General features: G+C 35.1%; 2 protein-coding genes across 2 annotated transcripts; both read right to left on the reverse strand.

The window, feature by feature from the left end:
• LOC18783798 (chaperonin CPN60-like 2, mitochondrial) lies at positions 17-6,530 on the reverse strand. The gene is made up of 17 exons (XM_007215246.2): positions 6,408-6,530; positions 5,818-5,949; positions 5,382-5,541; positions 5,031-5,206; positions 4,506-4,601; positions 4,307-4,411; positions 3,685-3,771; positions 3,480-3,569; positions 2,904-2,984; positions 2,755-2,823; positions 2,611-2,688; positions 1,445-1,540; positions 1,261-1,360; positions 1,078-1,181; positions 881-986; positions 388-466; positions 17-302 (listed from the first exon to the last, which is right to left on the reverse strand). Exons 1-17 carry the CDS (start codon positions 6,465-6,467, stop codon positions 197-199), a joined length of 1,725 nt encoding a protein of 574 aa, XP_007215308.1. The 5' UTR covers positions 6,468-6,530; the 3' UTR covers positions 17-196.
• LOC18782012 (NDR1/HIN1-like protein 13) lies at positions 8,696-10,056 on the reverse strand. Its single transcript, XM_020560938.1, has one exon. It carries the CDS (start codon positions 9,797-9,799, stop codon positions 9,035-9,037), a length of 765 nt encoding a protein of 254 aa, XP_020416527.1. The 5' UTR covers positions 9,800-10,056; the 3' UTR covers positions 8,696-9,034.

The raw sequence follows: 13,846 nt of genomic DNA on the forward strand, positions 1-13,846 counted from the left end.
CACCAGTTCCATATGATGTTGCTGTTAAACTAAAATATTATTAATGACTTGTGGAATTGCTATTGCCTTTCAATATCGACTACTGAATTCCCGTGTCAAAATATTTATTGTTCTAGAAAAATAGATAACACAAGGCCCTATATTGTTACATAACACACTCCATGATGTTGCTGTTCAATTTAGTGACTTTTACAAGTTAGTAGCCTCCCAAAGCATCCATATTTGGCACATGGCTGGGAGGTTTTTTCTCATTTGGTTTGTCCACCACAGCTGCCTCAGTTGTAGTCAACAGCAACGAAACACTGCAAAAGAGAACGCATACCGGTTTGAGATAGCAGAACACCACATAACAAAAGCGTTCATCACAAAACAGACCACCCATTTCACCTGGCAGCGTCTATCAAGGCGGTTCTAATGACTTTCAGAGGATCTATGATTCCAGCCTTCACCATGTCAACGTATTCCCCTATTCACAAGCACGGCAATTAAGTGGCAGGAAAAGAAGCGGAGAATGTTTAGAACAGCCAAACTTGCGAATAAGTTCAGAAGCTGAAACTTTGATAAGATCTCACCAAAACAATGAAAAATGATAACAAAGAAAGCATAGGAACTCAAAAGTTATTTTCTGATATCAGTTTGTTATATAATGAACAAATTTCAAGTGCTTTTCATCTGTAATTGGGAGGAAAGTGTTTAAGAACAACTCAACTTGGCCAACATAAAGACGGAATCCTTCGTTTTAATCAATCAAACCAAATAACAACAAAATCAAGATAGTTTAGAAACGATAGAGCTCAAGAACAGGTAATAAATGTCATAAAGTTGGCCAAGATGTAAGTATTGAAATAAAGAAAAACAACGTAGAAAATGAAAAACCAACCTTTAGCCGCATCATAACCCAATTTAGGATCATCTTGTTCCAACAATTTACCAAGAACCAGTGGACCATCAAAACCAGCATTTGAAACTATAGTGAACGTAGGTGCCTATTCCAAGTAAACAATATGTACACCGTCAGGAAAACTTACAAAAATAAACCCCCAAAAAGAAATGCCAAGAGACTCAATCGAAGTAAACCTTTAGAGCATTCTGGATTATTTGTACTCCTCTTCTTTGGTCTTCATTTTGCACTTGAAGGTTATCCAAAGCTTTTGTAGCATACAAGAGAGCAACACCACCACCTAAAGACAACACTCATGCTTTTATTATGCGGGGAGAGATGAAAACATATTTGACTGACAAATGGCAAAATCAACCAACCTGGCACAATACCCTCTTCCACAGCTGCTCTTGTAGCATTTAAAGCATCTGTTACCCTATCTTTCCTTTCCCCGACTTCTGCCTCACTAACCCCTCCAACCTGTTAGAAGAAAAAGATATGTTAGTATCTGAGAGCATAAAATACGTGACACATGACAGCAATTCATAAAGGTGAATAACATACCTTGAAAACAGCAACTCCACCAGATAGCTTTGACAGCCGCTCCTGTGCTTTCTCCTTGTCAAACATGGCGGTACTCTTCTCCATTGCTGTTCTCAACTGTAAAATATATTTAGTGTTATTAGACTGCTCAAAAACCTTCGACAGTGCTTTCTCTAATTTATCGGTTGATAATATCAGATCTACCTGAACCCTCATCATGGTCTCTCTTTAAAATTCATAAAAGTTATTTTAATCATGAATAAAGCTAAACAACTCTAAGAAAATATTAAGAATTAGCAATATTTTACAATTTTACAGATGGTTTCAGGAAGTACAATATGAGAAACCTGGGCTCTTTTGCAAAGAAAAAAAACTTGAGGAACATTTCTGAAGGATCTTCATATTCAGCAATTAATAAATCTTTTGGGTCTTTTTAACTGGAAAATCAGTTGTTTGTTCCAAGACTACTTAAGCTAGGACTTACTCCGGTGGGGAAAATACACAACAATAAAAAAAAGTAAATTTGCAGGGGGGGAAAGACACCTATTATTAAAAGGTGTGAACCTAGAAAGGCACACTACTTCCTGCTAGATGAATTAATAAGACTTTCTAAAACAACATGCAAGGTATTTCTGTTACACAAGATAAGGATTGACATGGAACAATAGCAGCAGTGTTGTTATAACTGCTTTGTAACTTTCTAACAACCTGACTCTTTAATTTGGATTGTCATTGTCAGCATACAAGATTTATCATAAGGCAGTCCTCGGATCTAAAGCATGCATTCCAAAACACAAAGACAAGGAGAAATGATGCCCCTGAAGAAGGGGCCAAACAGTCGCTCATCTCAGTTGAGTTGAAATAGAGTTCTGTTCAGTATGAGAGAAACCTATGCCTGTATAAATATTTAGTGAACGATAGTATCATTCAGTAGAACCAGATGAATAAAAATAGTGGTTAATGTTATAGTTAATCAAGCGCAAGAATTTGCGGAAAATTTTAAATTACATGCATATAACTAATTTAAGGACATATTCAAATTTTTACATCAAGTTATAATTCTAAAACAAAAACACACTGTGATTCACATAATCGACAATAAGATGTACGAGAAATACATATGACTAATATATCAATAGAAGTTTAACTGACAACATTAGAAAAGGGAAATCTATGTAAGGGCATACCTCCTCACATCTTTCTTCAATCTGTTTCTTATCCCCACCTCCATGTAGAATGATGGTGTCGTCAAGAGAGACAGTCACCTGTTTTAAATTTGGTCATGGGTTGCCAGACATAAGTAAAACATATCATGCAGTGAAAATGCACACCTTTTTTGCAGTACCAAGCATTTCAAACTGGACTTTGTCGAGAGTTAAACCACGATCTTCGGTGATAACCTGTATAACGAATGCATAATTACACTACTACAACTTACAAGTCAACATGTATATAATATAATGCTTTGAAACTGTATTACCTCGCCCCCAGTAAGAACGGCGAGATCGTCTAAATTAGCTTTCCTGTTTTCCCCAAAACCAGGAGCTTTGATAGCACAAACCTAACAATATTCCACTTGTCACAATAGTGCATGTTGACATGAAAAAGTACAAAATTTATGTCAAAACATCATGCTAATTGGAAAACATCAAATGTAAAACATATGTATAGATACTCGCCAATACAATACACTATTCATCCATTCATAATATGAGTAAGGAAAAATTTAGGACCCTAGTTTAAGAGATATACTTTGTAATATTTTAATTTTTTTAGTAGTTCCCTGCAAACAATTTCCTTTCATGTTATAATAATTCTTCAACTCATATGGTTTCATTCAAAACAATCCCTTAGGGTTTCTAGGCAGATAATAAATCACACTTCCCAAGAAAAAATGCAGAAATGCTTACGTATGTAGAAATGCAGCCATGCATGCATGAAAACATATATGATATATATACATCACTGATATTTCTTCTCTCATACTATGATGGGACATATGCTTCTTGTATCATCTGATGCATGATGAACCTTGCACAGTAAGTCAAAAGCACACCTTAACCCCAGCATGATGTTTGTTGAGTATTAGCATAGCAAGTGGATCACCTTCGACATCCTCGGCCACAATAAGAAGTGGTCTAAGTTTCTGTTTAAAATTAGATGGAAAGAGGAACAAGAGATGAATATCTTATCTATATTTCAAATGATTATTTACTCACCGTTGAACATAAAAGGTAAACAATCAGAAACATGCTACTTACATTTACTGCCAGCTCTAGTATTTTCACAAGTGAATTCAGGTCCGAAATTTTCTTTTCATAAATGAGGATCAGTGGGTTTTCCAGTTCCTGCAGACATGAAAATTGTAACTTCCATATTGCAGGTCAAATTAAATTATAAGTTAAGAGATTACATTGGTGAAATAAAGATCAAGCACGAAGGAAAGAAGAAAAAACAATAAAGACAGCATGTTACTTTTTACAAAAGTTTACAATTGAGTAGCCTCAAAACTATGGCAGAAACAAACACAAAATGACCACAGATATATAAACTGATGACAAGGTAGATAAAGCATAAACCTTCAACTCAATAAAGGCGAGAATACATAAGCAACTACATGAACAGGAACGTCACAAGAGTCCAAGACCAAAGTTAAGTCCGTGAATAGTAGGGTAAATATGGCCAGGTTGAGATATTTTCAGACCCTCAGGTGCTAAGAGATATTTTAAAAAAAATTAATGTAAATTTTCTTTTTAAGGAATATAAAGACAAGCAAAAGTTCACAATAATCCATTAGCAAATATTTAGTGCTGACTTTGTTGTATCATAATTAGGAATAGGAACTAATCCACATTTCTGCTTACAGCAAATATCTGAACTTACACATTTCTGAGTCTTTTGGTCAGTGATAAAGTAAGGAGAAATGTAGCCTCTGCCTAGCTTCATCCCTTCCACCACTTCCAATTCATTATCCAAAGTATTCCCATCCTACAAAAATATGAAAATTTGAGGAACCATAACAAACAACTCACATGTTTGTTAAAAATAATAATTTATAAAATAAAAATAAAACGATGCTCACGGCAACAGTAATGACTCCTTCCTTCCCCACTTTCTCCATTGCTCTTGCTATCAGCTCTCCAATCTCTCGTTCACCATTTGCAGAAATAGTAGCAACCTATTTCATAATATTATTCAAGCCGGAATGTCCAATAAAACAATGATTGAGACATGTAGTGCAACTTGTTTGTCATATGAAAATCCAGTAAGAGCAATCAACAATATGCATGAGCACAAACACTTCAAACCATTCACCTAAGCTTTAATTGGTATTTCAATGGAGAAACTATGATAATACCCTCAGCATGTTTCGAAAGGCTGCCCTGCTCTTGTTTCTATGGAAAGACCCGTCATACAAGATACAGTGTAGTTAACGAGACTGATAAAGAGCACAACTTTCACTGAACTTATAGGAAATAGATTTTATCAATTACCAAAACTAAAGAAATTTTTTAAAGTGTATCCCCATCTATTTCCTGTCCTCATAGGAGGATCTGTATAATATGGTTTGGGATTTCAACATTTTTTTTCCAAGAAGTCACATCACCTGTGTAATCTCGTCTGGTGTGCTTATCATCAATGCTCTGCTTTTCAGATCAGAAACAACAGCATCAACTGCCATATTGATACCAATGCGCAAATCCATTGCATTTACCCCAGCAGCTATTGACTTGCAACCTTCTGTGAGTATTGCTTGGGTCAGGACAGTTGCACAAGTCGTACCTGGAATACGATGATCAACACCTCTCCGAGAAAGACTTTAATATTTTAATTTACATGACCAATTTTGACATTTGAGCTTCCATTGTGCAACTAAAGTGAAGTCCCTGAGTCAGGAGGCCTATTCCTTAACCTCAAATTTAGTTATGTTTATGAGATAGATTTGAGAAAGAAGTACCGTCTCCTGCAGCAGTATTAGTAGCTTTAGCAACCTGCTTCACAAGATCGGCACCCACATTCTTGTACTTTCCCTTGAAACTAATGCTTTTCGCAACAGTAACACCATCCTTTGTGACCTTTGGATCCTTGTGACTGTTCTCAATTATCACATATCGACCCTGAATCAATCAACCAGCATGAGACAAAAGATAAAACCTCAGTGATTTTTCATTTCACTTTCGCTGTAAGAAATCAAATCTAGGACTACAAAGAATTCACTTCAACCATCAGCTACACGAGATTTGGTTCTCACTACTGTTCCTTGTTCATGCAACTTATATTTATACTAGTAAAGAAATGTCCATTACACATTGAGCTCCACGGGAAATTATATTAATGAAGTATGACCCAAAAAAAACCACCTAGATAGAAATGTAAGAATATTAATCCATTACCTTTGGTCCCATTGTAACTTTGACAGCCTCTGCCACCTCTGAGACACCTTGCAACAAAGCGGCGCGAGCCCCAACCCCGAAACTGATATCTTTTGCCACATAATTCCTATTACATATAACCCTACTACATACCTTTCCAAATCACATCAACAACCAGCAAAAGAAAAAGTTCATAACCATCAGTCAGCAATGCATTGATGAACAAAAAACATTCAATAAAGAAATTTCAGAAAACTTGGAGTCTTTCATATTAAATCACCCAACTTAATCAATCAATCAAATTATGATCCTTCAAATATAACCATATGCTCCGTTTGGTTTTTAAGAAAATGCACGAAAAGAAACCAAACTAAATTTACAAACTTTGTGGTCATATTGAGCTTCTTATCATATGACAGTGCGAAACCAAGTTCATGTTTCATTTCCCAGAAACCAAATAATAGCATGAACACTAAAAATGCAACATTCCCTTTGCCGCAAACTTTCCCAGAAGAGTTTCAAGAAAGAAGAAATGTAAAGCAAAATAGTATGAAATGCCATGAATGAAAATGGAATTTGTGAGCAAAAAAGAACAGAAAGTTAGTAGCTACCAATTTCCTGGAAGTAGAAGAAGCGACGGAAGACGCTGATTTTGAAGCTATTCGATACATGGCCGGAATTGCTCTCACAGAGACACTGATGAGGGTGATGAGCGTCTGCAAAGAAAAACAGTGTTTTGGGTTTGAAAGTCAGGGGCTTTAGTAGGGTTTTAGCCTTTTAGAATGAGTAAATTTGGGTTTGGGCTTGGGCTTGCAATTAAGATTTATAAGCCTGTTGAGGCATATTGGGCCTCTTGAGATTTATGACCAATGGTTTTCTGTTATTTTATTTCCTTTTTGTTTTTCTCGTAACGTTAATGTATCATCATCAAGAGAAATTATTGTATGATAGTAAATTTTCGTTTGGTGTTATCAATTTATGTGTTATACTATGGACAAGTGACGAGTTTATAAAGTGTCGATAAATATAAACATGTTATAGTCACATCACAACCAAAAATGATTAGATGTATCACCATGCTCCACATTCACTACATATAAGATCATTGTATTTTATTAAAAATTTAACCATAAATAATATGGGACCATGTTTATGGTGACATTTGGTAATCATATATAATTCAATATGTTATATTATCAGACTGTTGATTGAATAGTCTCGTCATATAAATAAAGCTGATGTGCCCTTGGCAACAGCCAAAAGTGAAATGCAAGCTGCACACATAAATTAAACGAAAAATAGTGGCATCTCAAGAAGAAGAATCGCCGTCTCTATGACTACATCTTCTTTAATTGTCCTCTTTCTTGTAGTAGTGTTGTTATTATGCTTTGCTGTTTTGTGGACCTTGTATTTCTCTCGGCTTTTTGCCTAATTGTTATAAAATTTCATCTTTCAAACCCCAAAAAAAAAGGAAGAAAAGAAAAGAAAAAGGAAATGGTGCGAGGTTAGATATTCATCCCCAGCATGATGTGTCATACTCATTTGTATGCCAAGTTTAGTTTGATAAGATAAAGCACTTTATAATTAGTGGCAATAATGCTTCTTCTTGCACATCACAATCAAAGATAACAATTATTATTAGCATTCGTCACCAAACACCAGCTTTATTATATCTACTGGTCATAAACATCGCTTGTAATGTAGTCTTGTTATTTCTACAATCTCAAAACGGTCATGTGAATGTGAATTCTTTGGTCAGAAAATGTGAATTCTATGTACAAAGTGAATCTTCCTTCCAATAAAAAAGAATTGTACGATACATTAAGTGATCAGTTGAGATGGTAAACGAATAAAAACTTTGGATGAAATTGCACAAATGATGGGATTCTTTATGGGTAGTGAAAATTGGTCAACAAAGTGCTCACTAGGTTATACCCATTGAGGGAATTTGCTATTGATGATGAATTTGTGCATTTGTCAAGTCAACTTGGTATATCCTACAAAACAAACTAAGCTATACGTGTGTAAAGGTTCGTCTCAATTTAAGTTTCTAATGATATATGAATCTATACGTGTGTAAAGTTTCACCTCAATTTAAATTTCTAATGATATATTCATTTTTGGATAAAAACTGATACGGCAATGATTCATTTGTTTTCATTCTACGTTTTTTCTAGACCATGAATGATGAAACAGTCATGACATATTTGTAGCACATGCTATTCAGTCATTGTTAGCAGAGGAAGTGCTTTCCATGTTTCCAAACACAACATGCACGGCAGGCCAAAGCACTTCCTTTACCTAGAAAAATACTTTTGGGGCCCATCCTCACTGTTCAAACTTCAAAATTCAACTTCAATTATTGAAGCCGCGCCCACCGACACAAATATCAAATTTTTACTTGCACATTACACAAACTTAAATACAAACTGAACTAAATTGCTTATTTTTCCTGGCATAACTGACATGAAAATGCAAAATAATGCCCACAACTGAAAGAAAGAAAAAAAAAAACTTGTTTCCATCTTTTTATTTCAGTTTTGTAAACTACTGTATGTAAAACCCAATTTTATTTTTCTGAATATATATTTTACCCACGAAAGAATCCAAATATCAAGATCTGGCCTAATGCGAGACTGAAAAAAATGAAAAAGGAGTTGAGTTTGTGGTTTGCTACCTACCGTTTGTGGTTGGGGACTCTACTAACCCGAGGATAAGGAGTGTGCTTTGTTCGACTTCACTTGCCTAAAGTCAAGGTTAATAGCTCAAAACCACCTTTCATCCGGGAAGATTTTAATCAAACAACTAATCACTTTAATGCCTCATTTAGTTACAAATCCACACTGCTACTAGGCTCCGCAATTTCCTTTTTCTTTTCGCATCTACAAGAGTATTTGACTTTTTTCCCAAACTGCATGTTTGCACATGTACAGTTCATAATACGACTAAATGGAAAAGTGTGATCATATACTTCTTGAAACAGATAATACCTAGCTAATACACAAACAATTTCTTAATACAACAACTTAACAACTTGCTTTCTAACACAATATACAATATCAACCACCACCCTTTCTTCCATTAACAAAACATAAGAAAAAATAATCACAAAATTAAATTCGCAAAAATATAAGACAAATAATACAAAATCTTTGAAAGAAAACAAAACAAAAAATTATATCACACACCTTTTTTTCTTTTCCTTTTCTTTCTTTAATTTTGCAAATTCAATTTCCCCTCACACGGTCCATTTCCAGATCTTGACTCTAACGTCAACCTTACACTTAGCGTTGGAAGTAGAAGCAGTGGCAGGAGCTTTAGCAGTTGGAAGAGAAGTAACCCTAATCCCCTCACACTTAACCCTAATTCCAATTCTTGGAGTCTTCAGCCCAAGCACCTTCACTCTCACTTTAGTGTCCAACCGGACCTTCAATGGCAGCCCACTTTTGCTCTTAATGTCAGCCTTCAAAGCACTCACTTCACTGCTCTGAAGCTCTTTCCCGCTGCTCGCGATCTTTGCCTTCAACAGCGTCGTGTTCTTCTTCCCATGCACAAAGGAAGGTATGATTCCGTCGCCGATGTCGACGTCGTTGGAGTAGATGGAGATGGCCATGGGGTTGTAGATGAACACGAGTTTCTTGTTAGGGTTTCGAGCGGTGATGTTCAGGTTGAAGCTGGAGGTGAGGTGGGAGTTGGTGGTGAAGTTTAAGGTTTGGAGCTTGAGGGAGGTAACGGAGAAGGAAGGGCGGTGGGGGCGGTAGAAGACGTAGAAGGCGGCGCTGAGGGCGGCTACGATGACGAGCTGGAGTAGGATGAGGAAGATGATCCAGAGGCAGCAGGAGCAGCAGCGGCTTCGGCTGCGGCGGCGGTGGTGGGGTTGGGGACGGTAGGCTGGGCGCGTGTTGCTGTAGAGTTGGGCCTTAGTGGCGGGGAAGGCGGGGTTGGCTGCTGTGGCGGGGGCCGCAGTAGCCGGTTTCGCTGTAGGATACACTCTGTCTGCCATGGTGTTTGTGTAGGAGAGAGAGAGAGATGGCGAAGGTGTTTGATAATTTTTTTTGAGAGACAAAGGAAGGGACAAAAGTGTTTGCTTTTGTATTCGGGAGAGGAGATAAAGCTGGCTTGGTTCACAGAGAGAGAGATGTTTGTGGCTTGTTTTGGAGCCTAGAGAGAGTAAAGAAAAAAGGTAGGTGTTGTTGGGTTATAGAGAGAGAGAGAGAGAGAGAGAGAGAGAGAGGGTGTGGTGATGCAAGGTGGAATGGCAATTGGTAAAGAGAGAGGAAGGGAGATAGCAACATTATAACCAAAAGCCTAATTAATAATCTTTAGATCATGCCCACACTTGTCATGGGCGCGTGGTGAACAGATTTGTATTTTCTTATATGAGAAGAATTCGTACTTGAATCTGATCAGTTCGTTGCAACTTGCAATTGTAACTTTGGATTTTTTTTCCTATAACCTTTACCGATGCCCTACGCCTCTTGCATATTGTTCAATCCAAAATGAATTTTTTTTTTGTAAGTCTGTACTAAGCTTTTATACAATAATACTAATTTTATTCAGTCAATTGTAATTGTAGAGAATCATGGTAATTGTAAAGAGTCTTCTTCACTTATGCATCACCTTATATTCTCTTGTCTCTTAGATAAGGTGAGAATCTGTATTGAGAGTGTATTTGCGGCAATGGAAGGGATTCCTAATTATACATGCATCACTCCAAAGCCTTGCATATCAAGAAGCATTCGAGTATCCTTTTTGCATTAGACTAGGTTTGTTTCAATACATATTGTACTAGAAATCCTATTAACACTTGTGTTATACTTTAATAAGCTCTGTTCAAGTGTTTATCTTATAAGGTTAAGTTATATTCCCTAATCGATAAAAATACTCGAGTCCTCTTAGGATTAGAAGATCATCTTTCATGGACTAAGACAATAAATTATCTTATATTTTTTTCCCGAGAAAATCATCACGCTTGCTCATGAATGAATTGATGTATTTGTTCTGCGTAATATATAATTAGTCAGTCTATTGAATAACGCAGGTACATTGTTCTTTCATGGGAATATAAGAAGAATTGATGATGCTGATTTCCAAAAAAGAAAAGAATAATTGATGTGTAAGAGACAAAAATAACATGTTTAAGTAAGTTTAATTGATTAAATTTGGCAATAATAGAGTGCATCACACGCGCCTAGATGAAATTAACCAAACATACAGATATCGATCTCCATCTCACCTGCTTTTGGACTGAGTCTCTCACACACACAGAGCTGCGTATGGCACACGTGTGAAGATGATGTCCACTGTTCATCATGGAAGTGGAGGACAATTTTTCCACGACACAGATGTATCATCTACTTCTTTTACATGTAGGCATCCCTTAAATAATTATTTGTGGGCTCACTTTATATTCATATTGTATTTCATAACAAATACAATCATATACTTTTATAATTAATTTAAGTATGATAAAATACGCGATTAAACATTTTAAAAAAGATTGTGTATACCAACAATATGTATTTAATGAATGTTTAAAATTTATCTAAGAAGGTGGTTTAGAGAGTCTGTATAAGGAGTGTAACTTGTAGTTTTTTACGGCCATGCTCTTAGGAGGACCGCCGGGGGGAGGGTGGGGTTGTTGTGTGTGTGTGTGTTGAGGACGACCACTACGCTTCGTTTGGTGTAGAGTACTCGCCTAATTCTCTAGAGTTTGTGCCCAATTTTTGTACATGTTACCCCTTTTTTCTTCATTAATAAAATACTGTTGCCCTTGTGTTTCAAAAAAAAATAAATAAATAATTATGACTCATCAAATAAATGAAGACGATATTTCAAGAAAAAACTAAAATGATAACTATTAATTGAGTCGTTAAATAATTTTGAATTAAAGTGAGATTTTTTTGAATTGATATCTTTAAGGGAATACATGAAAAATAGATAATTCAGATTATTAAATATAATACAAAGTAGGCACTGCAAATATCCGTGAATTGAAGCTCCCCTGATAACGTATTTATATATAACCTTGTTGCAAGACTTGGCTTCTGGTACAGTTATTAATCATGAAGAAGAGGTCAAGCTTGTATATTTGTTAATTTACTCCTGACCGGCCCTTAATCTATAATACGTATTATTGACACTTGATTGAATCATGTGACATATTATTGTCACACACATGATTCTATTTTCATAACAAATACAATCATATAATTAATTTAAGTACGATAAAATAGGTGATTAAACATTTTAAAAAATATTGTGTATACCAACAATGTGTATTTAATGAATGTTTAAAATTTATCTAAGGAGGTGGTTTAGAGAGTCTGTTGCGGATGAAAAAATTGTTAATTTTTTTAAAATTTCTTTTTTACAGGCAACCCAACAAGAATAGTTGCACTTGCAATGCAACTTGTAATTTATGTCCAACGAACTTTAACCTTTCTGTTTTTCCAATCATGATTGAATAATGGAAGTCAAAGATCCACCTAATTAATTGATCCCCCATTTACTTCCTCCACCAAAGAAAACCCCCTCAACCACTCCAGTGTGTACTTGATACATTTTCTTATGAATAAAAAATTGAGAAAATCGAATTCAAGATATCTTTTAATATTAAAAATAATAGTAAGGAATTTGTAGCTCGAGATATCTTTTAATATTGTTTTTATTCTTGTATTCTAAATCTAGGTTCGATTCGCCCGCTCTGTATGAAAAAAATTAGAAAACAATCAAAATAATCTTGAGCCGACAGTTTTTCCCCTTTGGGATGATTAGTGCTTGGCCAAAACTTTACGCCAAAGTGGGTTTGATGGTGCAAAAAGACTCTCCCTCTCTCAACCTTTCCAAATCCATCACCTTTTTTGTGTGTTAAAATGCATGTACAAAAATGCTCAAGCACAAACATATCATTTTCTTTATTATTTAGCATGTTCGCAGTGTCAAAAAGTCATCGTTGAATTAATCTCAACTGTAAACCTAATTAAATTTCAGATTTACCTTCACAAAGCGAAGAGGCACATTCGTTAAACAAAGACTCAACAGTAAATTCGTTAAAAGTAATTACTTGATTACTGCTAGAAATCCTTTTTTAACACAAATTCTTAATCCACACTTTATAATCTGTCTTAACTCTAGCTAAAAATTAACTGTCCGGTCGATGGTAGATAACATCAAACTAAAACAATTGGAGTCAAATCTTTGTGTTAGGAAAATGTTATAAAAATATGAATTAGTTAAAAATAGATTTGTGATTAAAACACATTAAACTAATATTAATCACCTTGAGCATCCAATGTACATTGAGATTGTTATTTAAGTCATAATTAAGCAAGTGGTTAGCTGAAACTAATTAATGACAACTACTGCCAGCTGATGGATGGTAGTAGGTAAGTGTTCTTGTTATAAATTATAATAATACTATTTTTTTTACAAATGATGGAAAAGTTTCATTAGAAAAGGAGGTTTATTAATCATCACCGACAATTCATGATGGAGGGTATTTCTTGCCAAAATAACTAGGTCAAGGTTTCTATTAGCAACAGCTCTAAGGTTATGGGTCATTGTTACCACGCGATCGATTGATGTACATGAGAAATAGAAATGCCTCAAAGCTTAATTGGGTGGGGGTATGACCGGTTTTGAGATTTTGAGGATCCTATACGAAATTTAAACTGAGATTCTCACATAATTTAATACATAAATAGTAAAAATAATAATTTTTTATAACTTAATGTCAAAAAACAATTATTTTTATATAAAGAAAATTCATCATCAACAATGGCACAAATTTTGAGTCATCTTTATGAATTTAGGAATTAGGATATTCATGTTTTGGTGTTGAAATTCCTGAATTTGAAATAAAAACAAAAATTCTTTAAGGATTGAACAAAAGAGCCAAAAAGAGATTGATGAATGATGATGATGATGATTAACTTTTTTTCTTTCTTTTCGTGTTAATTGGAGGTGAAAGCATGATGATATATATACTAATGGATTATATATATATGTTTTTACAAAGAATAAAAAAGTTTGTAAATAATAAAAAAGC

Source organism: Prunus persica, chromosome G3, assembly GCF_000346465.2.
Source record: "Prunus persica cultivar Lovell chromosome G3, Prunus_persica_NCBIv2, whole genome shotgun sequence".
In the NCBI taxonomy this organism is placed as follows: domain Eukaryota; kingdom Viridiplantae; phylum Streptophyta; class Magnoliopsida; order Rosales; family Rosaceae; genus Prunus; species Prunus persica.